Source organism: Colias philodice, chromosome 19, assembly GCF_061535455.1.
Source record: "Colias philodice isolate Cphi_HAF_F1 chromosome 19, ilColPhil1 Martin Lab GWU primary, whole genome shotgun sequence".
Taxonomy (NCBI): Eukaryota; Metazoa; Arthropoda; class Insecta; order Lepidoptera; family Pieridae; genus Colias; species Colias philodice.
Window position 1 is genome coordinate 13607 of NC_143104.1, and position 24164 is coordinate 37770.

The following is a 24164-nucleotide window of genomic DNA, read 5'->3' on the forward strand; positions in this document are numbered from 1 at the left end:
CGCCCACCCAGTTATCCCGGGGGGGCAGATTGTATGGCTCAGACACTACCGCCACGTCAATCTCCCACTCTGCCAGACTCTGATGTAAAAGGTCCTGGGCCCTGGCACAGTGGTTGATGTTGGCCTGTAGAAAACGCAGTGGGGCCATTACTGCGTTTCCATGGCTGCCTCCGTTTGCGGTACCTCATCAGGCACCGGAGCAGAGCGTGATGGCGTTGGAGCGCCATCTTGCTTCCGCATTCCACCTCTTTTAGGCTTCGGGGCCTTACAGGCTGCGCTTCCAAGCCGATGCTCTGCCGGTAGCTTTGCCTCCGTGCATAGGGCACAGCGAGCGGAGGCGGCATCGCATCCACCAGCTTTATGGCCTGTTTCACTGCAGCGGAAGCAAGTGGCACTCCTGTCCGTCGGCGAGGAGCACGTGGCGCTGACATGGCCCACCTCCAGGCAGCGGTAACAGCGCAGGGGCTTCTGCTCGGTGAGAGAGACTTTCGCCGAAGCCCACCCAACCATTACGCGCCCCGCCTGCGCCAGCTTCTTCGCCGCAGTCACCGGGCAACTAACCCAGGCTGATACAGCACCTCGGGGGCCCGTGCGCAGGCCACCACACTTCACATGCTCCGCGGTACACTCCCCTGCGCGCGATACCGCAGCCGCAATGTCCTCGACTGTGGCCGAGTCATCCAGGCCAGTGATTCGCAGGTCTGCGCACTTGACCGGCCTGGACACCTTAACGTTATCCTCACCGAGGACCTCCCGCAATTTGGCGGCAAGGGAGTCCGCTTCCTTGGTGCTGGTAGCACCGGGGATCTCTAGTATCCTGGCACCAGTGACAGCGCGCTTAAAACGCATTGCACTGATGCCAATTTCGGCGAGGTCTATTCCACGCCGCGCCTCCGTTAAAACACCGGCGTAGGTTACGCCACGCTCCTTCGCACTCGGCTGCAGGGTAAGGACGACAGCCGAGGAATTCGGAGCGTGGAGCTTTCGCGACTTCTTCTTGCGGGACTTAGCCGCAGGCTTCTTCCCTTTCCCCTTATTTTCTTTTCCTCGCTTTCCGACCACAGTCCACTCTCCGACCTTTGACGGCTGCTGCGGGAGGCCGGATGACGTGGCCAGCGTATCTTTTCTGGGGGGCTTTGAACCCGCCGGATCAGGCTGCACGGGGACCCTTTCCTTCCCCTTCGCCAATTTCTTTTTCCTCTTCTTCGAGGTTGCCTCGATCTCCAAAGCTGGGACCGCCGTCTGCTTCGCGGTTTTCTTAATTGCGGGCCCAGACACCGATCTACCGGGTTGCGATGAAGCCGCAACACCTGCATATGTCCTCGCCTTTGATGGAGGGGGCGGTGCGAGGTCATCAGCCATCGCTTGTTCAGCCGCCTTTGCCGCTTTCCTGCTATCTGCCGCCAGTGGAGGTCTTATGCGCTTTTCCGGCAGCAGACGCTCCTCTAGAGCCTCAAATCTCGCGTTAATCATTGCTCCGACCTGGCGCAAGATATCCGAATCTTGGGGCTGAGCAGGCAGCGACGAGCCCTGAGAGGCCTTCACCTCTTGGAGTTCCCTTTTCAGGGAGTCGAGCTCCGCCTGTAGGCGGGAATTGGCTGCCTGCAGCAATCTCGTCTCCTCAGAGACAGTGTGTTTCTCTAATAGAGCTACTGACTGCTCAATGTCATCGTGGGCCAATTTCAAGGCCTTTTTGAAAGTGCCCTTGAGATTTGATGACTTGGTCATCACCTTCACGATTGCAGCCAGGTCATCGGCAATGCGGCGACTGAGAGCCTCCGACGTGTTTGTCTTTGCTGGAATGGGAGGGAGAGGAGCGCTAGCTTGCGCCACTTCAATGCGCTCGGCGCACTCAGCAACCTCCTTCTCGGCCTGCGCCTCCAACTCCCTCTTACGCAACCTCGTCATATCGAATGTGGCCTCGCGCCGAGTGGCGCTTGAACCCGATGGGCGGCCCTTCCCTCTTTTTGAGGTGGTCTTAATAAATGGGGATGTAAAAACCCCTGTGCCATCCTCTGTGTCGGAACCAGAACAGCTGGTGTCCAGCGTCCGCTTCCGCCACAGCCTGTCTTTTCCATCCATTTCTATGATGCTGTTGACAGAGCTGGAGCTTGAACGCAGCACAGCCCTGCCCCGCCTTGTCTCGACACGCGCCGGAGACATACTTCCGTCAGTGTCTTCGAGGTCATAGAAGTTTTCAGTGTCCATAATTGTGTGTTTGCTAAAGTCGTCGTTGATCGGTTCAGAGTTAAAGGACATTTTTGTTCCCACGAGTATGGGGGATATAAAACGTCCATCCGGGCGGTGCCCCCTGCACCCGGATAACCCTTTTACACCATGGAGGTCGGGCGGTATCCATGGGTGTACACAGCTAAAAGCTCACGCTCTCCCGAGCCAAACTGTCCAGGAAGGACAGGAAATCCACGCCGCTGGACTACAACGCGGATTTGAGGGTTTTTGATGAGGTGTCCTTCCTCTCAGGCCAGCCGATTAAGGCAAGCCTCCTGGTCCGTCGTAGCTGCTAGACGTGACAACAACACTACGACGGATAACAGGTTGCCCGACGGGAGGCCGAAGCCTCTAACCAGGCGACAGAAAAGCCTGCCGCCCAGCCCGCCGCGCCGCGATTGATACAACCGCCATCCATCGCTGCAAAGCAGCCCGTCGTCCAGTAGGACTAAATCGTCCGCAACCACTGGTCGCCATACCTCGCCGCAAAAGCAGCACTGTTTGAAAACAAACCCAGCAATTTCTCTGCAAAGCAGAGATTGCAACGAGGACGTGGTAGCCCTCGAGTTCCTCCACGCTGATTTTGGTCCGCGCCGGCAAGACCACCGGTACCCCCCATATCTGGGAGGCCTTCCCCTATCCGCCACCTGAGGACGCGCCCGATGGGAGACCAGAAACTCCACACGGGAACCTAACCTAACCTAACCTAACCTAACCTAACCTAACCTAACCTAACCTAACCTAACCTAACCTAACCTAACCTAACCTAACCTAACCTAACCTAACCTAACCTAACCTAACCTAACCTAACCTAACCTAACCTAACCTAACCTAACCTAACCTAACCTAACCTAACCTAACCTAACCTAACCTAACCTAACCTAACCTAACCTAACCTAACCTAACCTAACCTAACCTAACCTAACCTAACCTAACCTAACCTAACCTAACCTAACCTAACCTAACCTAACCTAACCTAACCTAACCTAACCTAACCTAACCTAACCTAACCTAACCTAACCTAACCTAACCTAACCTAACCTAACCTAACCTAACCTAACCTAACCTAACCTAACCTAACCTAACCTAACCAGTCATTTGCCCGAACGCGGTCCGTTGACAGCTAAATCGCATCGCTCCTGAGTTTATTTTTTGCAAAAGTGGTATTTTTTCATCTTACACACTAGTGTTGTATACCAGTGGATGCGCGCTTGGACAACAGATACGGACGCGAAAACGGTTTTAAAATCGAGTGAACCTGTGAAAAGTTATTACGAAAAGAAATTTTTACTAAATTAACAAAAGTACGGCGTCGCTGGGAAGTCCCGATTTATATCGGGGACTTCGCGAACCGGAACTGTAGTGTTGTGGGTATTAGTGAAACGAGTGCCTGTGAAAATTTTGGGATTTTTAGGACCCATACATAAGGTAAAACAAACAATTTTCGGCAAGCCGGGCGGTGGCAATCCTCCCTAACTCAGTGCATGGTGAAACGATACAAGTGCAAATAGACGCGTCTTATCAAAATAAAGGTTGTGGTTTTTGTCCCGGGGAAATCGGTTGAAAATTGGCGAAGATAGACACCAAAGAGTGTTTTAACCTAAAAGTAGAAACTTTCTTCCGCCAAAACTTTACTTTTCTCCTTTCCCCCCACCGTGTTTCCTACTTAAATTAGTGCTGGGATATTCCATACACCTTCCCGCACAAAGATAATAAATTATCTTAACTCCTCATAACGTATTTCGGGAGAAATATCTAAGTAGGTCACGGGTGCAATCAACAAAACAGTAAACACGTGGTGGCGAATTAAGGTGATTGCAACGATCTGTTCCCAGCCAATATCCCGCTAGATGGCGCTGAATTCTACATTTCTAGTTTATTTGAGTTTTTGCGTAATTGGAATAGTCATCAAACCTAGGAATAGTCATGGCGGTTACTGAATATTATATTTTATTGAAATATGTTATATCATTGCCTTAAAATCCACCCAATTCGGTAAAATTATGCGTTTTAACATCTGTCATTGCATACAGGGTCGTTTACACACACAGACGTATACAAAAATGATAAAGATTTAACTCTAGATGGCGTGAATGTAAAGCGCGTCACACACGGTGAAGATACTACCTATAATATTTTATCTAATCTAGTAATATTTTATATTACAGTATCTTAAGGTATCCGGTATCAGCGTTCTGACCATCATTTTTCTTTTTTCGCTGTAGAACCGCCATCCTGTTACAAATGACCCACAAAGGAGAATGACCACGGGTGGTATCGGTAAAATTTTAGTTGTGCCACGTATTCGTTATATTGTTAATTCCTATTTGTATTTATAATGATCATATGTATCAATATTAAGTCTTAATTAAACCGGATAAATTGAAATAATAGTAAAAGTAAAAGTTTTTCTTTTGAAACATGTATGAACTTTCGCATTAGTAGGAAGTAGGATTGTTATAAAAATAAAAGTTATATTTGTTGGCGTAAACTATTTTATTGTAATTTTGGGAAATAAATAATGTCAAAATTGATTACCTACAATAAAACGCAGTTTTATTTTATTACCTACATTACACTATTGTTTTTTTTTTATCAAAACATGTATTTGAAGTAGCAAATATGATATTATGCTGATCCAAGCATTTTCACTCAAAACTAATATCACTAATGATTTGTAAAAGTAAATTATTTCAAAATACATTTCATAACCAACAAGTAAGAATAATTATTCATACAACAACAAATCAAAAACACTATTTACTATGGAAAAAAAACCAGGAAGGTGAAAAACATATTTACGATTTCGATGCACTCGACTTTTAGTAAAATAATAGGTAAAAATATTATTATGGTTTTGATCACAGACATATCTGTGGTTTTGATTTTAGCTACTAGTATCAGAAAGCTGCGTGTTCAATGCACGTCGGGGTCCCACAACTGTGGAGGAAGGAAGGTAGAATACCTCCATCGAATAAGTGAAGTTTCTCGACATACTCGATTTGCCGGCCGGCCTCAATGAAGATTGTCCGAAAGTTGTATATGTGCTCTGTAACGAAAAAATTTCGCTAGCGCGATTCAGAGTGAGGTGTCGTACAATATACCTAATGAAGTTTTTCATCTTTTTATTTTACTGCAAATACAAAATAAAAATTAAACAATGGTAATGTAAATTCTAAACAAACTACTACCAAAATACAATTAGAACAAAAATCATTTGACTTGTTTATTTCACCCAGAGGCCAGAGGCGGCTCGTGACAAAATTGTATAGGTGTTCACTTGAAATAAAACAACGAAAATACAATAGCGTTCGGGATGATTTATTACAAAAAAATGAGCACCACATTTTATAAATGTCTATAACACTAAAAATTACAAAGTACAGGCTATTTCAAAACGAATTCAATGACTAGGTATCAATAATTAGTAAATCACCGAATTTGCATTCGCGAGCGTAGGTATCCATAGTGTTTGTCACTGACGGTCACTGACCTCTATAACTTATAGTTATAGAGGTCAGTGGTGTTTGTTGTGTAAACATGTATGTATTTGAGTAGTTAGTAGCATATTATATTCTGAATTTCTGATCCATGCCTATTCACTCAAAACTAATAACACTAATGATTTGTAACAGTAAATTATTTCAATAGGTAGGTATTTGAACATTTCCCAACAAGACGTAAGAATAATTATTCGTAGGTATACAAGATACAATAACAAATCTAATACACTATTTATTATTTTATTATTTACTAGCGGTCCGCCCCGGCTTCGCCCGTGGTACATGTTTACGTTTTCTCTCCATAAGAAGTAATAGCTAGAGAGCTAGCGCAAAGCTACCTGTATGTATTTGACCAGACCTGGATTTTTGTGTGTTGATTCCCCTATACCTACTATACATGAGATGAGGAGTCACTAAGCCCAGAGTGGTGGACGGGGCGCGCGCTTAGGTAAGACAGGTGGAAATTTTTGGCGAACTTTGAAACCATTTGACCACGTCTGCCATTTTGATATTTGAAAATAGATTATTATTACTATCGGAAAATAACAATGGCAGACCATTATCACGCGGATAACATTCTGGCAGACACTTATGAAAGTGCTGAAAAAAATACAATTTTGAAAGTATTTGACCAGATCTGCCATTCATATATTTTATTTATTAGGGTCTTAAAAACTTATTTTCGAAACGGCAGACATTTTCATTGCGTACAGACTTCAGCAGACAACAAAACTTTACAGACTTCAGCAGTCAACAAGACTTAGCTTCTACATGGTCAGATGTATATATGTATTACGTTCCCTGACCTTACATCAATGATTTACTTTATTAATGTTTTTATGGTCATTTACATTTAATTTTGAAAACTATGGAATAAAATTTATAAATTTGATGATACAAAACTAAATATACATTTGTAAAGAATCTCAAATATAAAGTTGTGTTGCAAATAACAAATCATCATTTAAAAAATATTTAGTTTATTTCTTTATTTAAGAAACAATTAACAATTACAAAACAACATAAAAAAACACGCATGCATTTATTGAAATGTTCATTCATCATCACTATCGTATGGCGTTGTGTGACTCGTCTTCATAATCCATTGAATCGGATTCTGTAAAAGTAAAACGTAAATTATATAATAAAAGAAATGAGTCATTATAAACTTACCTAGTAAGGCAATGCCTTTGATGACGCACGATGCCGCCGCGCCGCCAGTGTAGGTACTTCTGCTGCTACATGAAAATATGCTAGGGTTGCAACAAATGGGAAATAAAACAATTGTGATTATTACTATTATGATGTAATCATTTATTCATATTATGTACATTCAAAACAATTGCTATTATTAAATCTGATGTAATTATTTTTTCATAAATATATAATTATTATTAATTACATAATATATTGCACTGTGAAATATTTACGTATCACTTTATTTTTGATGTTCTTAATTGTCTTTTATAAAATTTAAGTGACGCATTCGCATTGGGATCAACAATCCGATAAGAAAAGAATGGAGACAACATATACATAGCTTTGATTTCAATTCTACAGATACAAAATATACAATCTATCTAAAATGATACAACGGATGTTTCCTGCGTTTTCTCGTCAAAATACCGAAACAACGTAATTATTGTATAGTAGTTGGGCGTGAAAATAAAAAAACAAATGAAAAGTGTTTTCCATATGATTATTTATTAAATTTACGCGATTAAGAATAATTTCAACGATACAATTTAGTAACCGAGAATTCAGAGGATTAAAGAAAATACCTGCCTGATCATTTTATCAAACTCTAAAAGAATTATGGTTATTTCGCATCACTCGGTTTATTAGTTTGGTAATAATTATTAAAGGTAGTTACAACCCTAGCCATTGAGTCGAACGGTAGGCAACACAATATCGACTTTGTGCGGGTACATATGGTACATTTCTTCTTGCTGTGAAGCGTAATTATTATTATTAAGATTTTTTAGGCTATTTTGAATCAGCTGTTCTAATTTAATTCTAGAAATTTATTAAAACGTGATTTTTTTAAAAGTATATTATGAGTTTATAAATACCTCAACCAATAGTTATTGTGTCCTATCCTCATTTCTTTATATCTTGGTAGTTAACTAAAGTGTTAAATTTACATAACCTCAACAACAACATTTACACTGCCACTGCACTAAAACTAAACTAACTAGCTCTCTAGCTATAAGAACCATCCTCGTACTTCAAGGGATATAATAAAAAAAGAATTATCGAAATCGGTTCAGCCGTTCTCGAGTTATGCGCTTACCAACACATTTTGCGATTCATTTTTATATATAAGACTAGCGGTCCGCCCCGGCTTCGCCCGTGGTACATGTTTACGTTTTCTCTACATAAGAACCATCCTCGTACTTCAAGGAATATAATAAAAAAGAATTATCGAAATCGGTTCAGCCGTTCTCGAGTTATGCGCTTACCAACACATTTTGCGATTCATTTATATATATATACTAGCGGTCCGCCCCGGCTTCGCCCGTGGTACATAATATTTACGTTTTCTCTACATAAAAACCATCCTCGTACTTCAAGGAATATAATAAAAAAAGAATGATCGAAATCGGTTCAGCCGTTCTCGAGTTATGCGCTTACCAACACATTTTGCGATTCATTTTTATATATAAGATAAGATTATGTGAAAATAACCAGGAAGGTGAAAAACATATTTACGAAAACATAGTAACATAATATGGCTGTCGCTACAATAATTATATTTCAATTTTATCTTTTTATACCTAGTAGAACTGGCCGACGAATAAAAAAAATCGTATTAGAATAAATACAATAAATTACGGAACAAAAAAAGGATTGTAACTGAATTAGGTATGTTTGTTTCTGGGCGCACCGTTTTCGACGACGCGACGCGCGACGTAAGCGTATAGGTATAGGTACCTACTTTGCTAAAACAAACTAATAAAATTGTGTGTCTGTCTGAAAATTCGGAAAAGCATATTTTGCAAGTTTGTAATTACTTTGATAGTTTACCGATTTATAATAATTGTAATTGTAATTGTATAATATATAATTTGCAATGTGGTGAAATTTCATAAAAATCACGGGCCAATTTTTTGTTTTGAATCCCACCGAAAATATAATTGCGTTATTAGAATAATTAATTACTATACCTACCCACGATCAATTATTACAATATAGTCTCAAATGCATACTAGAGAAATATTGCAATTTGATTCAATTAAAATGCATAGCATACAAAAATAAATTCACAACACAAGAAATTCCGCGCGCAAATCATAGCGCGTGTCAATGAAATCAAGAATGTTTTATATCAAGCCGACGCGGACGACGACGCGACGCCGAACAAAAGTACCTACGACGGACGACCACGCTTCGAGTTGCCAAACAACATGAGTAATAAATTGTTTACAAAAAAAACAAGTTTTCCATTTTTCTGTATGAGTAGACAGAACTTCAAAACGCCACCTGCTACGGTTTATATTATGAACGATTGTTATAAAAATAAAAGTTATATTTGTTGGTGTAAACTATTTTATTGATCAATAATTTTGGAATTTAAAATTGTCAACATATAAAACGCAGTTTTATTTTATTACACTATTGTTTTTTTTATCAAAACATGTATTTGAAGTACCATATAATATTATGCTGATCCAAGCATTTTCACTCAAAACTTATATCACTAATGATTTGTAAAAGTAAATTATTTCAATATACATTTCATAACCAACATGTAAGAATAATTATTATTATTCCTACCTACAACAACAAACCTAAAACACTATTTACTATGGGAAAATAACCAGGAAGGTGAAAAACATATTATTATTTACGATTTCGACGCACTCGACTTTTAGTAAAATATAGTAGGGAAACATAATATTATGGTTTTGATTTTTGCTACTAGTATAAGAAAACTGCGTGTTCAAACTACTTGTTTGTCTGTCTGAAAATTCGGAAGTACTTTGGTAGTTTACCGATTTATAATAATATTGTATATATCGTTATTTAAAAAATATTCAAACACAATAAAATATGATATATGTACTGATTTATCACTGGTTTCAGTGATGAACTGATGAGTCAATTATAGCCACTATACTTTCGTCATACGTGTGTATGATTGATGTGATTTGCAACGTGGTGATATTTCAGAAAAATCACGGGTCAAATTGTCCCACCGAAAATATAACTGCGTTATAAGAATAACTATACCTACGATAAATTATACATAATACAATATAGTCTCAAATGCATACTAGTGAAATATTTTATTTGAATCAATAAAATAAAAAAATAAATAAAAAAAAATAATAATACAAAAATAAATTCACAACACAAGAAAATCCGCGCGCAAATCATAGCGCGTGACAATGAAATCAAGAACTTTCGAGCCGACGCGGACGACGAAGGAGCCTAACAAAAGTACCTACAATCATAGGCGGCTCGTGACAAAATTGTATGGCCGTGTTCACTTGAAATAAAACAACGAAAATAGGTACCTACAATAGCGTTAGCAGTACAAAAAAAATGAGCACCACATTATAAATGTCTATTTATACACTAAAAATTATAGAGTATTTCAAAACGAATTCAATTATTATTTAGCAATAATTAGAAAATCCCCGAATTTGCATTCGTGATCGTATTCATAGTGTTTGTCTACACTAATATTATAAAGAGGAAAACTTTGTTTGTTTGTTTGATTGTAATGAATAGGCTCATAAACTACTGGACATTTTACCAATGTTTGCAAGTTTGTGATTACTTTGATAGTTTACCGATTTATAATAATTGTATACTTATATCATTGTTTAAAAATATTCAAACACAATATGATATAGGTACTGATTTATCACTGGTTTCAGTGATGAACTGATGAGTCAATGTTAGCCACAATACTAATCACTTTCGTCATACATGTGTATGAACTATGATTGATGTGATTTGCAATGTGGTGAAATTTCATAAAAATCACGGGCCAATTTTTTGTTTTGAATCCCACCGAAAATACATATATTACTAATTGCGTTATTAGAATAATTAATTACTATACCCACGATCAATTATTACAATTTACAATATAGTCTCAAATGCATACTAGAGAAACATTGCAATTTGAATCAATTAAAATGCATAGCATACAAAAATAAATTCACAACACAAGAAATTCCGCGCGCAAATCATAGCGCGTGTCAATGAAATCAAGAATGTAATTTTATATCAAGCCGACGAGCGACGACGCCGAACTAAAGTACCTACAGTACCATTTACCTTCAGTGTACAATACAGTTTACAGACCTACGACGGACGAACAATAATGAGTAATAAATAAAAAAAAACATAGTTTCTAAGGTCATTAGTTTTATTTTATTTTATTGTTATTTTCTTTGAACGATTGGAAATGAAATTACTCAATTTTTACACAGAACTTTGATTTATTAGAATTATGCTCATTATGCATAAGATAACGAACGCGAATGCACGACATCTAGCGCGTCAATGTCTAAACATCGCCTTTCGTTTAGACATTGACGCGCTAGATCTGTAATAAGTATATAGTCTATGCGCTAGATGTCGTGCTTTATGTCGTGTTTCGCTTGGCAAAAGTCACGCACACTACTGTAGAAGTGTCAAATTTTTCCGGTATTTTACTGTTGTTTTTCTAAGTAAATATTGTAAATTATTGATTAAAAAGGTCGAACGCGCACACATTTCATTATAGAGAAGTGATAAAATGATTAGTTTTAAAGAAATAGTGTCTGTGTTAAGTGTTTAGAGGTAATCAAAAATGTATGGAGGGACGGTCGGAACATCAACCTTAATGTTTTCTTTTTAACCTAATTTATATTTTGTATTTGTATATTAGTATTTTGTAAAAATAGACCAGCTACATCATTTTTGGTGTAGCTGTTAGACTAAGGCATTATATACTGAGTGCTTAGGGACCATATTATATCACACAACACAATAATATTATAATATTATTATCTTTTATTCATATGTATTATTTGTCCATATATGTATTCATTTTGATCTTATCTATATATTAATTCTATCTTAAATCATAAACAGGCGACTCCCCTATTGGGAGACCTGATAGTCTTAAGTAATAATAATAATTATTAATTATTGACTTGAGTGGTTAGTACTGACTAGCTAGCTTTAGTAAGCTAGTGCTAGCTTAGTAGGTCGAACCGTACGATAATAATATCGTATAACTTATAGATTGACTTTTAAACTGAACTATAGACTATAATACTTATTAGGTATTACTAATATCATATTATTAGTATTTGCAGCTCATTTCCATTTTTATTTTATTTTATTGTAATCACTGACAGGTGCCTCCCCTATTGGGAGACTGATTAAGTATAAGTATTGTCTTTTTTATTGACTTGACTTTTTTATTGTTGACCAATTGTAATTATTACGGACGTATTAATATTTTATTAATATTTTAAATAGTGCTAAGTTGACAATTTGTAACTATCAGTGACCTATTAATATTTTATATTTTTATTTTATATTATATTTTTATATTATTATTTTATATCTTATATTTATATCTGTGATATTTATTTTAATTGTAATTATTGACAGGTATCTCCCCTATTGGGAGACCTAATAGTGTTAAGTTGACCATTTTTAACTATCAGTGACCTATTAATACTTTATATTTTTATATTAATATTTTATATCTTATATTTATATCTGTGATATTAATTTTTAATTGTAATTATTGACAGGTATCTCCCCTATTGGGAGACCTAATAGTGTTAAGAATAATTATTATTGACAGGGGTTTTTTTTTTTTTTTTTTTTTTTTTTTTTTTCCCCTAAGTCATCATGATCCACACTCCCCAGAGGCGTGCCAGTGACACGTTCACTATCTCCGAACCAGTGAAGAAGCCTGCAACACCTAAAAGTCGGACTGCAGAAGGGAAAGCCCTTCTGCTGAAAGGGAAAGCCCACCTGCGGGAGTCCCGAAATTTAAAGACTGATATAAAAGACGGGGTAATTACGGCGCTAGAAAGGATGTATGAAATAATAAAAGAGATTGAATTTGAACTCACCAATGCCAGGGCTGGTAGTGGAGGGCGTAGTGGGGACCCTATACATCCCCCCCCGCCATCCGATGCTGGTCCCAGCGTAGTTGACGACGCATTGGTGAGAAATCTGGACCTAAGTGAAGGAATGAAAGAAAGTATGAAAGAGATGATGACAAGAATGGAAGATATGAGAGCAAGCATGCGGGAGAATGAAAATAAAATGGACAAATTGAGCTCGCTTTTGGAGGGCAACATGACTGTCGCCAAAACGGCGAGTTATGCGGGCGTTGTCTCGAAGGGAGTCATAGAGAAACTCCCCGAAGCAAGAGCCCTGCATTCGGTCATGGTGTCATCCAAAGACGAACAAGAGACGGGTGATGAGGTGTTAGAAATGATCAGAAAGACTGTGGATGCAAAGGACGGATGGGTGAAAGTAGAGAGGGTAAGAAAGGTGAAGAACAGGAAGGTGGTCGTCGGCTGTGCGAATGAGGAAGAAAGAATCAAGGTGAAGGAAAGGCTGAGAAAGAATGAGGGATTAGTAGTGGAAGATGTAAAAAATAAGAGCCCTCTACTAGTCTTCAGGGATGTAATGAAATGCGAAGTTGACGATTTCGTCACAGCATTCAGTAATCAAAATGCAAGCATCCTTGAGGGCCTGAAGGGGGAAGAGAGAAAGGTAGAAGTAGCGTACGTGATGAAAGCAAGGAACCACCTCCAGAACCACGTAGTGGCCAGGGTGAGTCCACAGGTATGGAAGAGATGCACGAGTGAAGGATACGCCCATATAGGGCTAAGTAGAGTGAAAGTGATGGATCAAAGTCCGTTAGTGCAGTGCTCGCGCTGTCTTGGGTACGGGCATACGAGACGAATGTGTAGGGAGGAGAAGGAACGATGCAGCCACTGCGCCGGTCCTCACATGAAGACCGAGTGCGACAAGTGGCTGCGGGGAGAAGTGCCTCAATGCATCAACTGCATAAAGGCTAAGAAAGGCAGCGCAGAGCACAGCGCCTTTGACAGAGAGTGTACGGAAAGAAAGAGGTGGGATGCTCTGGCCAGATCGGCGGTAGCGTATTGCTAAGGTTGCCCAAGGTGAGTCCTTCCAGTACCGAATGCTGCAGGCCAATCTCCAGCGGAGCCAAATCGCCACACGGGAGCTACTGCTCGAAGCCACCAAGCGTAAGGCATGCGTAGCATTGCTGCAAGAGCCCTACGTTGGTGGGGCGAAAAGTATGAGGACATACAATGGAGTGAGGATCTTCCAGAGCGAAGGGGAAGGGGGTGGAGCAGTAAAGGCGTGTATTGTAGTACTCGACGACACACTGGATGTCGAACTACATACACGCCTTAGCAGTAACAACATCGTTGTGGCCACTCTCAGAACCAAAGCCTGGGAGATGATTGTAGTGTCCTTCTACTTCGAGCCCGATAAACCAGTGGGGCTCTACCTGGACCATCTTAGGCGGATAGGGAGTGAGCTGGGTATCCATAGGATGGTCCTGGGAGGCGATGCGAACGCAAAAAGCCCGTGGTGGGGTGGCGAAATGGAAGACTCGCGAGGAAGAGATGTGTCTGCTGTACTGGAAGAAATGGGAATGCACATACTCAACACCGGGGACATCCCTACGTTCGATACCATTAGAGGTGGGAAAAGGTACTCTAGCTACGTGGATGTGACAGCGTGCTCCGACGATCTGCTGAACCGAGTGGACAACTGGAGGGTTGAGGAGAGTCTCACGAGCTCGGACCACAACGGCATATCCTTCGGCATCAGACAACATAAATCCACAGGCACGAACATAATACGAACTACACGCATATTTAACACACACAAGGCAAACTGGACTCAGTTTCATGAGAAACTGACCCAGCTGATGTCGGACAGACAATTAACTATACAAGACATAGACACAATACACAGCACACAACAAATAGATGACGCAATAGACAGATACACTGAAGCAATCACACAGACATGCAGAGACACAATGCCGACCAAAAAACACACACAGAAATTCACCTTGTCGTGGTGGAATGATGAGCTCGCGCAGATGAAGAAGCAGGTGGCCACGAGGAGACGCAGGATCCGAAACGCAGCACCTGATCGCAGAGACCGCGTGGTTGGATTGTACCTGGAAGAAAGAGAGATGTATGAAAAGGCAGTGAAAGAAGCGCAAGAGAAGAGTTGGAAGGAGTTTTGCCGGAAACAGGATAGGGAGGGGGTCTGGGAGGGCATCTACAGGGTGCTTAATAGAGCCACAGGGAGAGAGGAGGATCTGCCCCTTTCGAGGGGCGGTGAGACCCTCGATGCCCGGAGCTCGGCAGAACTGTTGGCGGAGACCTTCTACCCCGAGGACCAGGAAAGTGGTGAAAGTGAGGGACATCGTCGGGTGCGCGGGTGTGCGGAGTCCTTGGACACCGAACCACCGGCGGGCCCGGATGACCCTCCTTTCATCATGGAGGAGTTGAAGAGAGCCGTAAGGTCCTTCAACCCCAAGAAGGCCCCCGGGGCGGATGGCCTCACGGCCGACATCTGTCAGCACGCTGTGGATTGTAACCCGGGATGGTTCCTTGCCTTGCTCAACAGATGCCTCTCTGCCGCCTACTTCCCCGCACAGTGGAAGTGGGCGACCGTGGTTATACTGCGAAAGCCGGGCAAGGAATCATATCGGGTACCGAAAGCCTATCGACCGATCGGCCTCTTACCTGTGCTCGGCAAAATCTTCGAAAAGATGCTGGTCGGCCGACTCAGGTTTTACCTGTTGCCCAAAATAAGCCCCCACCAGTATGGCTTTATGCCACAGAGGAGCACCGAGGACGCCCTCTATAGACTAGTGAACCACATCAGAAATATGAGGGAGGAGAAGAAGATTTCTGTTGTGGTATCGCTGGACATAGAGGGAGCCTTCGACAGCGCCTGGTGGCCAGCCATAAAGGTGCGGTTGGCTGAAGTTGGGTGCCCGGGGAACGTGAGGCGGGTGATCAGCAGCTACCTGAGTGAAAGGGGAGTGAAAGTTAGATATGCGGGCGTGGAAGTGAGTAGGGGGACCAGCAAGGGGTGCGTGCAGGGATCCATAGGTGGACCAATCCTGTGGAACCTCTTGCTGGACCCTCTGCTATGGATGCTAGAGGAGATGAAAGTATTCTGTCAGGCGTTCGCCGACGACATTGTGTTGGTCTTTGAAGGTGACACGGCCCTTGAAATTGAAATGGAAGCTAACCGTGTCTTAAATGCAATAGATGAATGGGGAAAGGAAAACAAACTAAAATTTGCACCGCATAAAACTTGTGCCCTCCTTTCCACGAGGAGATTAAAATATGACGTGCCACGGCTCGCTATGGGGAATGTGGAAATAAAATATTTTGACCATATAAAAATATTGGGCCTAACAATAGACAGCGGCCTCACCTTTAACGCCCACGTCGGGGCTGTATGCCAAAAGGCAATAGCCCGGTATAAACTCTTGGCTAAGGCAGCCAGAGTTGGTTGGGGACTTAGCCCAGATATTATTAAGACTATTTATGTAGCTGTTATTGAACCGACTATTATGTATGCATCGGCAGCGTGGGCACCCACAGTGGAAAAGATGGGGGTCCAAAAAAGGCTGAACACCGTGCAACGGGGTTTCGCCCAAAAAATCTGCAGAGCATATCGGACCGTCTCCCTGAACTCAGCTATGCTGTTGGCTGGGATACTCCCCCTTGATCTCAGAATTCTCGAAGTCTCGAGATTATATGGGATCAAGAAGGGGGTGTCGCACCCAGCGTTGGGAGACAGGGAGGTGGAAAGAATGGCTCCGGCGATTGAGGACCCACATCCGGCAGAGCAGGAAGGGCTGGGGTTCGGGCTGGTGGACGAGGACTCGTATTCCGACGTGGCTAATAGCCACGTACATAGGATCTACACGGACGGCAGCAAGATTGAGGGTCGAGTCGGAGCCGCCCTTTCCGTATGGGAGGGGGAGGCCGAGACGAAGGCCGTCAAGCTTGCTTTACCGCCGTATTGCACCGTCTACCAGGCTGAACTCCTAGCGCTCCAAAGAGCAGTAATTAGAGCCTGCAAGAGTGGAGTGTCGAAGGTCGGCATCTTCAGCGACTCCAGATCGGCCCTCCAGGCAGTCACACTCGGTTCCCCCCACCCCCTTGCTGTGCAAACAAGGGCGGCCCTCCGAAAAGCTGCTTCGCAGAGGCGGGAGGTCGCTCTGTTTTGGATCAAGGCGCACGCAGGGCTAAGGGGGAACGAAAGAGTGGACCAGTTAGCCAAGGAGGCCGCTCTGGGGTCGAAGAAGAAACCCGACTACGATCTGTGTCCTGTTTCATTCGTCAAGCGTATCCTGAGACAGGATACGATCGGGGAATGGGACAGGAGATATGATGTGGGGGAGACGGCTGGAGGCACGAAACTCTTTTTCCCAAGCGCTGCTGCTGCATACAAAATAGTACGGAAAATAGACATCACACACCACACCACACAAGCACTGACTGGACACGGTGGATTCGCCTTCTACTTGAACAGATTCAAGCTGAAGGAGAATCCATCGTGCCTGTGTCAGCCCGGAGTCGACGAGACGGTTTCTCACCTGTTGCTCGAGTGTCCGATTTTTGCAAGAGATAGATATGTTATTGAGCAAAAATTGGGCATCGCGATGACGGGTGAGAATCTGCCCGCGGCCCTGGGGGACAAAATGAGGAATGAATTCCTGGAATACTGTAAGTACATTGTTGGGGTGGTAAACAAAAGAAACTGTGATAAGCTGTGATGTTAGGGTTAAGTTTTATTGTTGTGCCGTGTTAATTTGTATATTTATTTGTATTGGTTTTATTTTTATTGTAATGTTTAAATTGTTAATTTTAAAGTGACTTTTAATTATTGTATTTTATTATTATTTTGAAAATTTTATTGTATATTGTAAATTCGTATTTTAAAATTTGATTGTATTTTAATATTATGTGCCCATATTGTAAATAAAGAAAATTGTGTTTATTATTTGATTAAAGAAAAGAAATGTCTCTAGACTATACTCTAGAGAAAAAGCAGACAACACCCTGCGATGGCGGGTGCTTTTAAAAAAAAAAAAAAAAAAAAAAAAACCTAACCTAACCTAACCTAACCTAACCTAACCTAACCTAACCTAACCTAACCTAACCTAACCTAACCTAACCTAACCTAACCTAACCTAACCTAACCTAACCTAACATAACCTAACCTAACCTAACCTAACCTAACCTAACCTAACCTAACCTAACCTAACCTAACCTAACCTAACCAGGGCATCTACAGGGTGCTTAATAGAGCCACAGGGAGAGAGGAGGATCTGCCCCTTTCGAGGGGCGGTGAGACCCTCGATGCCCGGAGCTCGGCAGAACTGTTGGCGGAGACCTTCTACCCCGAGGACCAGGAAAGTGGTGAAAGTGAGGGACATCGTCGGGTGCGCGGGTGTGCGGAGTCCTTGGACACCGAACCACCGGCGGGCCCGGATGACCCTCCTTTCATCATGGAGGAGTTGAAGAGAGCCGTAAGGTCCTTCAACCCCAAGAAGGCCCCCGGGGCGGATGGCCTCACGGCCGACATCTGTCAGCACGCTGTGGATTGTAACCCGGGATGGTTCCTTGCCTTGCTCAACAGATGCCTCTCTGCCGCCTACTTCCCCGCACAGTGGAAGTGGGCGACCGTGGTTATACTGCGAAAGCCGGGCAGGGAATCATATCGGGTACCGAAAGCCTATCGACCGATCGGCCTCTTACCTGTTCTCGGCAAAATCTTCGAAAAGATGCTGGTCGGCCGACTCAGGTTTTACCTGTTGCCCAAAATAAGCCCCCACCAGTATGGCTTTATGCCACAGAGGAGCACCGAGGACGCCCTCTATAGACTAGTGAACCACATCAGAAATATGAGGGAGGAGAAGAAGATTTCTGTTGTGGTATCGCTGGACATAGAGGGAGCCTTCGACAGCGCCTGGTGGCCAGCCATAAAGGTGCGGTTGGCTGAAGTTGGGTGCCCGGGGAACGTGAGGCGGGTGATCAGCAGCTACCTGAGTGAAAGGGGAGTGAAAGTTAGATATGCGGGCGTGGAAGTGAGTAGGGGGACCAGCAAGGGGTGCGTGCAGGGATCCATAGGTGGACCAATCCTGTGGAACCTCTTGCTGGACCCTCTGCTATGGATGTTAGAGGAGATGGGAGTATTCTGTCAGGCGTTCGCCGACGACATTGTGTTGGTCTTTGAGGGTGATACGGCCCTTGAAATAGAAGGAAAAGCGAACCGTGTCCTAAACGTAATACACGAATGGGGTAAAGATAACAAATTAAATTTTGCACCACACAAAACTTGTGCCCTCCTTTCGACGAGGAGGTTAAAATATGACGTGCCACGGCTCGCTATGGGGAGTGTGGAAATTAAATATTTTTCACATATTAAAATACTGGGCCTTACAATTGACAGCGGCCTTACTTTCAACGCCCACGTCGGGACGGTATGCCAAAAGGCAATCGCCCGGTATAAACTCTTGGCTAGGGCAGCCAGAGTTGGTTGGGGACTTAGCCCAGATATTATTAGGACTATTTATGTAGCTGTTATCGAACCGACTATTATGTATGCATCGGCAGCGTGGGCACCCACCGTGGAAAAGATGGGGGTCCAAAAAAGGCTGAACACCGTGCAACGGGGTTTTGCCCAAAAAATCTGCAGAGCATATCGGACCGTCTCCCTGAACTCAGCTATGCTGTTGGCTGGGATACTCCCCCTTGACCTCAGAATACTCGAAGTCTCGAGATTATATGGGATCAAGAAGGGGGTGTCGCACCCAGCGTTGGGAGACAGGGAGGTGGAAAGAATGGCTCCGGCGATTGAGGACCCACATCCGGCAGAGCAGGAAGGGCTGGGGTTCGGGCTGGTGGACGAGGACTCGTATTCCGACGTGGCTAATAGCCACGTACATAGGATCTACACGGACGGCAGCAAGATTGAGGGTCGAGTCGGAGCCGCCCTTTCCGTATGGGAGGGGGAGGCCGAGACGAAGGCCGTCAAGCTTGCTTTGCCGCCGTATTGCACCGTCTACCAGGCCGAACTCCTAGCGCTCCAAAGAGCAGTAATTAGAGCCTGCAAGAGTGGAGTGTCGAAGGTCGGCATCTTCAGCGACTCCAGATCGGCCCTCCAGGCAGTCACACTCGGTTCCCCCCACCCCCTTGCTGTGCAAACAAGGGCGGCCCTCCGAAAAGCTGCTTCGCAGAGGCGGGAGGTCGCTCTGTTTTGGATCAAGGCGCACGCAGGGCTAAGGGGGAACGAAAGAGTGGACCAGTTAGCCAAGGAGGCCGCTCTGGGGTCGAAGAAGAAACCCGACTACGATCTGTGTCCTGTTTCATTCGTCAAGCGTATCCTGAGACAGGATACGATCGGGGAATGGGACAGGAGATATGATGTGGGGGAGACGGCTGGAGGCACGAAGCTCTTTTTCCCAAGCGCTGCTGCTGCATACAAAATAGTACGGAAAATAGACATCACACACCACACCACACAAGCACTGACTGGACACGGTGGATTCGCCTTCTACTTGAACAGATTCAAGCTGAAGGAGAATCCATCGTGCCTGTGTCAGCCCGGAGTCGACGAGACGGTTTCTCACCTGTTGCTCGAGTGTCCGATTTTTGCAAGAGATAGATATGTTATTGAGCAAAAATTGGGCATCGCGATGACGGGTGAGAATCTGCCCGCGGCCCTGGGGGATGATACGAGATCTGAATTCCTGGAATATTGTAAATACATTGTTGGGGTGGTAAACAAAAGAAACTGTGATAAGCTGTGATGTTAGGGTTAAGTTTTATTGTTGTGCCGTGTTAATTTGTATATTTACTTGTATTGGTTTTATTTTTATTGTATTGTTTGAATTGTTAATTTTAAAGTGACTTTTAATTATTGTATTTTATTATTATTTTGAAAATTTTTTTGTATATTGTAAATTCGTATTTTAAAATTTAATTGTATTTTAATATTATGTGCCCATATTGTAAATAAAGAAAATTGTGTTTATTATTGATTAAAGAAAATAAATGTCTCTAGACTATACTCTAGAGAAAAAGCAGACAACACCCTGCGATGGCGGGTGCTTTTAAAAAAAAAAAAAAAAAAAAAAAAAAAAAAAAAACCTAACCTAACCTAACCTAACCTAACCTAACCTAACCTAACCTAACCTAACCTAACCTAACCTAACCTAACCTAACCTAACCTAACCTAACCTAACCTAACCTAACCTAACCTAACCTAACCTAACCTAACCTAACCTAACCTAACCTAACCGGAGTCATTTGCCCGAACGCGGTCCGTAGACAGCGAAATCGCATCGCTCCTGAGTTTATTTTTTGCAAAAGTGGTATTTTTTCATCTTACACACTAGTGTAATATACCAGTGGATGCGCGCTTGGACAACAGATACGGACGCGAAAACGGTTTTAAAATCGAGTGAGCCTGTGAAAAGTTATTACCGAAAGAATTTTTACTAAATTAACAAAAGTACGGCGTCGCTGGGAAGTCCCGATTTATATCGGGGACTTCGCGAACCGCAACTGTAGTGTTGTGGGTATTAGTGAAACGAGTGCCTGTGAAAATTTTGGGATTTTTTGGACCCATACATAAGGTAAAACAAACAATTTTCGGCAAGCCGGGCGGTGGCAATCCTCCCTAACTTAGTGCATGGTGAAACGATACAAGTGCAAATAGACGCGTCTTATCAAAATAAAGCCTGTGGTTTTTGTCCCGGGGAAATCGGTTGAAAATTGGCGAAGATAGACACCAAAGAGTGTTTTAACCTAAAAGTAGAAACTTTCTTCAGCCAAAACTATACTTTTCTCCTTTCCCCCCACTGTGTTTCCTACTTAAATTAGTGCTGGGATATTCCATACACCTTCCCGCACAAAGATAATAAATTATCTTAACTCCTCATAACGTTTTTTAAGAGAAAAATCTAAGTAGGTCACGAGTCAACAAAAACGAAAACAAGAAACACGTGGTGGCAAATGAATGTTTTCAATTTAATGTAATAGTCTGTATTTGTACATTAGTAAATTATTGTAAGTGTAGCTATATAATAGACCAGCTACATCATTTTTGGTGTAGCTGTTAGACTAAGGTTATTATATACTGAGTGCTTAGGGACCATATACCACACAACACAAATATATATATATTTATAATATTATTATTTATAATAATTTTATTAATAATATTATTATCTTTCATTCATTTATTTCTATTCATCATAAACAGGCGACTCCCCTATTGGGAGACCTGATAGTCTTAAGTAAAAATAATAATTATTAATTATTGACTTGAGTGGTTAGTACTGACTAGCTAGCTTTAGTAAGCTAGTGCTAGCTTAGTAGGTCGAACCGTACGATAATAATATCGTATAACTTATAGATTGACTTTTTAAACTGAACTATAGACTATAATACTTATTAGGTATTACTAATATCATATTAGTATTTGCTGCTCATTTTCATTTCTATTTTATTTTATTGTAATCACTGACAGGTGCCTCCCCTATTGGGAGACTGATTAAGTATAAGTATTGACTTTTTTATTGACTTGACATTTTTATTGTTGATCAATTGTAATTATTACGGACGTATTAATATTAATATTTTATTAATATTTTAAATAGTGATAAGTTGACAATTTTTAACTTTCAGTGACCTATTAATATTTTATATTTTTATTTTATATTATATTTTTATATTATTATTTTATATCTTATATTTATATCTGTGATATTTATTTTAATTGTAATTATTGACAGGTATCTCCCCTATTGGGAGACCTAATAGTGTTAAGTTGACCATTTTTAACTATCAGTGACCTATTAATATTTTATATTTTATATTAATATTTTATATCTTATATTTATATCTGTGATATTAATTTTTAATTGTAATTATTGACAGGTATCTCCCCTATAGGGAGACCTAATAGTGTTAAGAATAAGTATTATTATTGACAGGGGTTTTTTTTTTGGAGGGTTGAGGAGAGTCTCACGAGCTCGGACCACAACGGCATATCCTTCGGCATCAGACAACATAAATCCACAGGCACGAACATAATACGAACTACACGCATATTTAACACACACAAGGCAAACTGGACTCAGTTTCATGAGAAACTGACCCAGCTGATGTCGGACAGACAATTAACTATACAAGACATAGACACAATACACAGCACACAACAAATAGATGACGCAATAGACAGATACACTGAAGCAATCACACAGACATGCAGAGACACAATGCCGACCAAAAAACACACACAGAAATTCACCTTGTCGTGGTGGAATGATGAGCTCGCGCAGATGAAGAAGCAGGTGGCCACGAGGAGACGCAGGATCCGAAACGCAGCACCTGATCGCAGAGACCGCGTGGTTAAATTGTACCTGGAAGAAAGAGAGATGTATGAAAAGGCAGTGAAAGAAGCGCAAGAGAAGAGTTGGAAGGAGTTTTGCCGGAAACAGGATAGGGAGGGGGTCTGGGAGGGCATCTACAGGGTGCTTAATAGAGCCACAGGGAGAGAGGAGGATCTGCCCCTTTCGAGGGGCGGTGAGACCCTCGATGCCCGGAGCTCGGCAGAACTGTTGGCGGAGACCTTCTACCCCGAGGACCAGGAAAGTGGTGAAAGTGAGGGACATCGTCGGGTGCGCGGGTGTGCGGAGTCCTTGGACACCGAACCACCGGCGGGCCCGGATGACCCTCCTTTCATCATGGAGGAGTTGAAGAGAGCCGTAAGGTCCTTCAACCCCAAGAAGGCCCCCGGGGCGGATGGCCTCACGGCCGACATCTGTCAGCACGCTGTGGATTGTAACCCGGGATGGTTCCTTGCCTTGCTCAACAGATGCCTCTCTGCCGCCTACTTCCCCGCACAGTGGAAGTGGGCGACCGTGGTTATACTGCGAAAGCCGGGCAGGGAATCATATCGGGTACCGAAAGCCTATCGACCGATCGGCCTCTTACCTGTTCTCGGCAAAATCTTCGAAAAGATGCTGGTCGGCCGACTCAGGTTTTACCTGTTGCCCAAAATAAGCCCCCACCAGTATGGCTTTATGCCACAGAGGAGCACCGAGGACGCCCTCTATAGACTAGTGAACCACATCAGAAATATGAGGGAAGAGAAGAAGATTTCTGTTGTGGTATCGCTGGACATAGAGGGAGCCTTCGACAGCGCCTGGTGGCCAGCCATAAAGGTGCGGTTGGCTGAAGTTGGGTGCCCGGGGAACGTGAGGCGGGTGATCAGCAGCTACCTGAGTGAAAGGGGAGTGAAAGTTAGATATGCGGGCGTGGAAGTGAGAAGGGGGACCAGCAGGGGGTGCGTGCAGGGATCCATAGG

At 42.6% G+C, this 24164-nt stretch overlaps 2 protein-coding genes across 2 annotated transcripts; both read left to right on the forward strand.

Annotated features, from left to right (window-relative positions):
* The first annotated feature begins 12229 nt into the window (after positions 1-12229).
* Positions 12230-13880, forward strand: LOC149479684 (uncharacterized). The gene has a single exon (XM_089707092.1). It carries the CDS (start codon positions 12600-12602, stop codon positions 13878-13880), a length of 1281 nt encoding a protein of 426 aa, XP_089563218.1. The 5' UTR covers positions 12230-12599.
* Positions 13881-15997: 2117 nt separating this feature from the next.
* Positions 15998-18004, forward strand: LOC149479685 (uncharacterized). Its single transcript, XM_089707093.1, has one exon. It carries the CDS (start codon positions 16009-16011, stop codon positions 17557-17559), a length of 1551 nt encoding a protein of 516 aa, XP_089563219.1. The 5' UTR covers positions 15998-16008; the 3' UTR covers positions 17560-18004.
* Positions 18005-24164: the final 6160 nt, after the last annotated feature.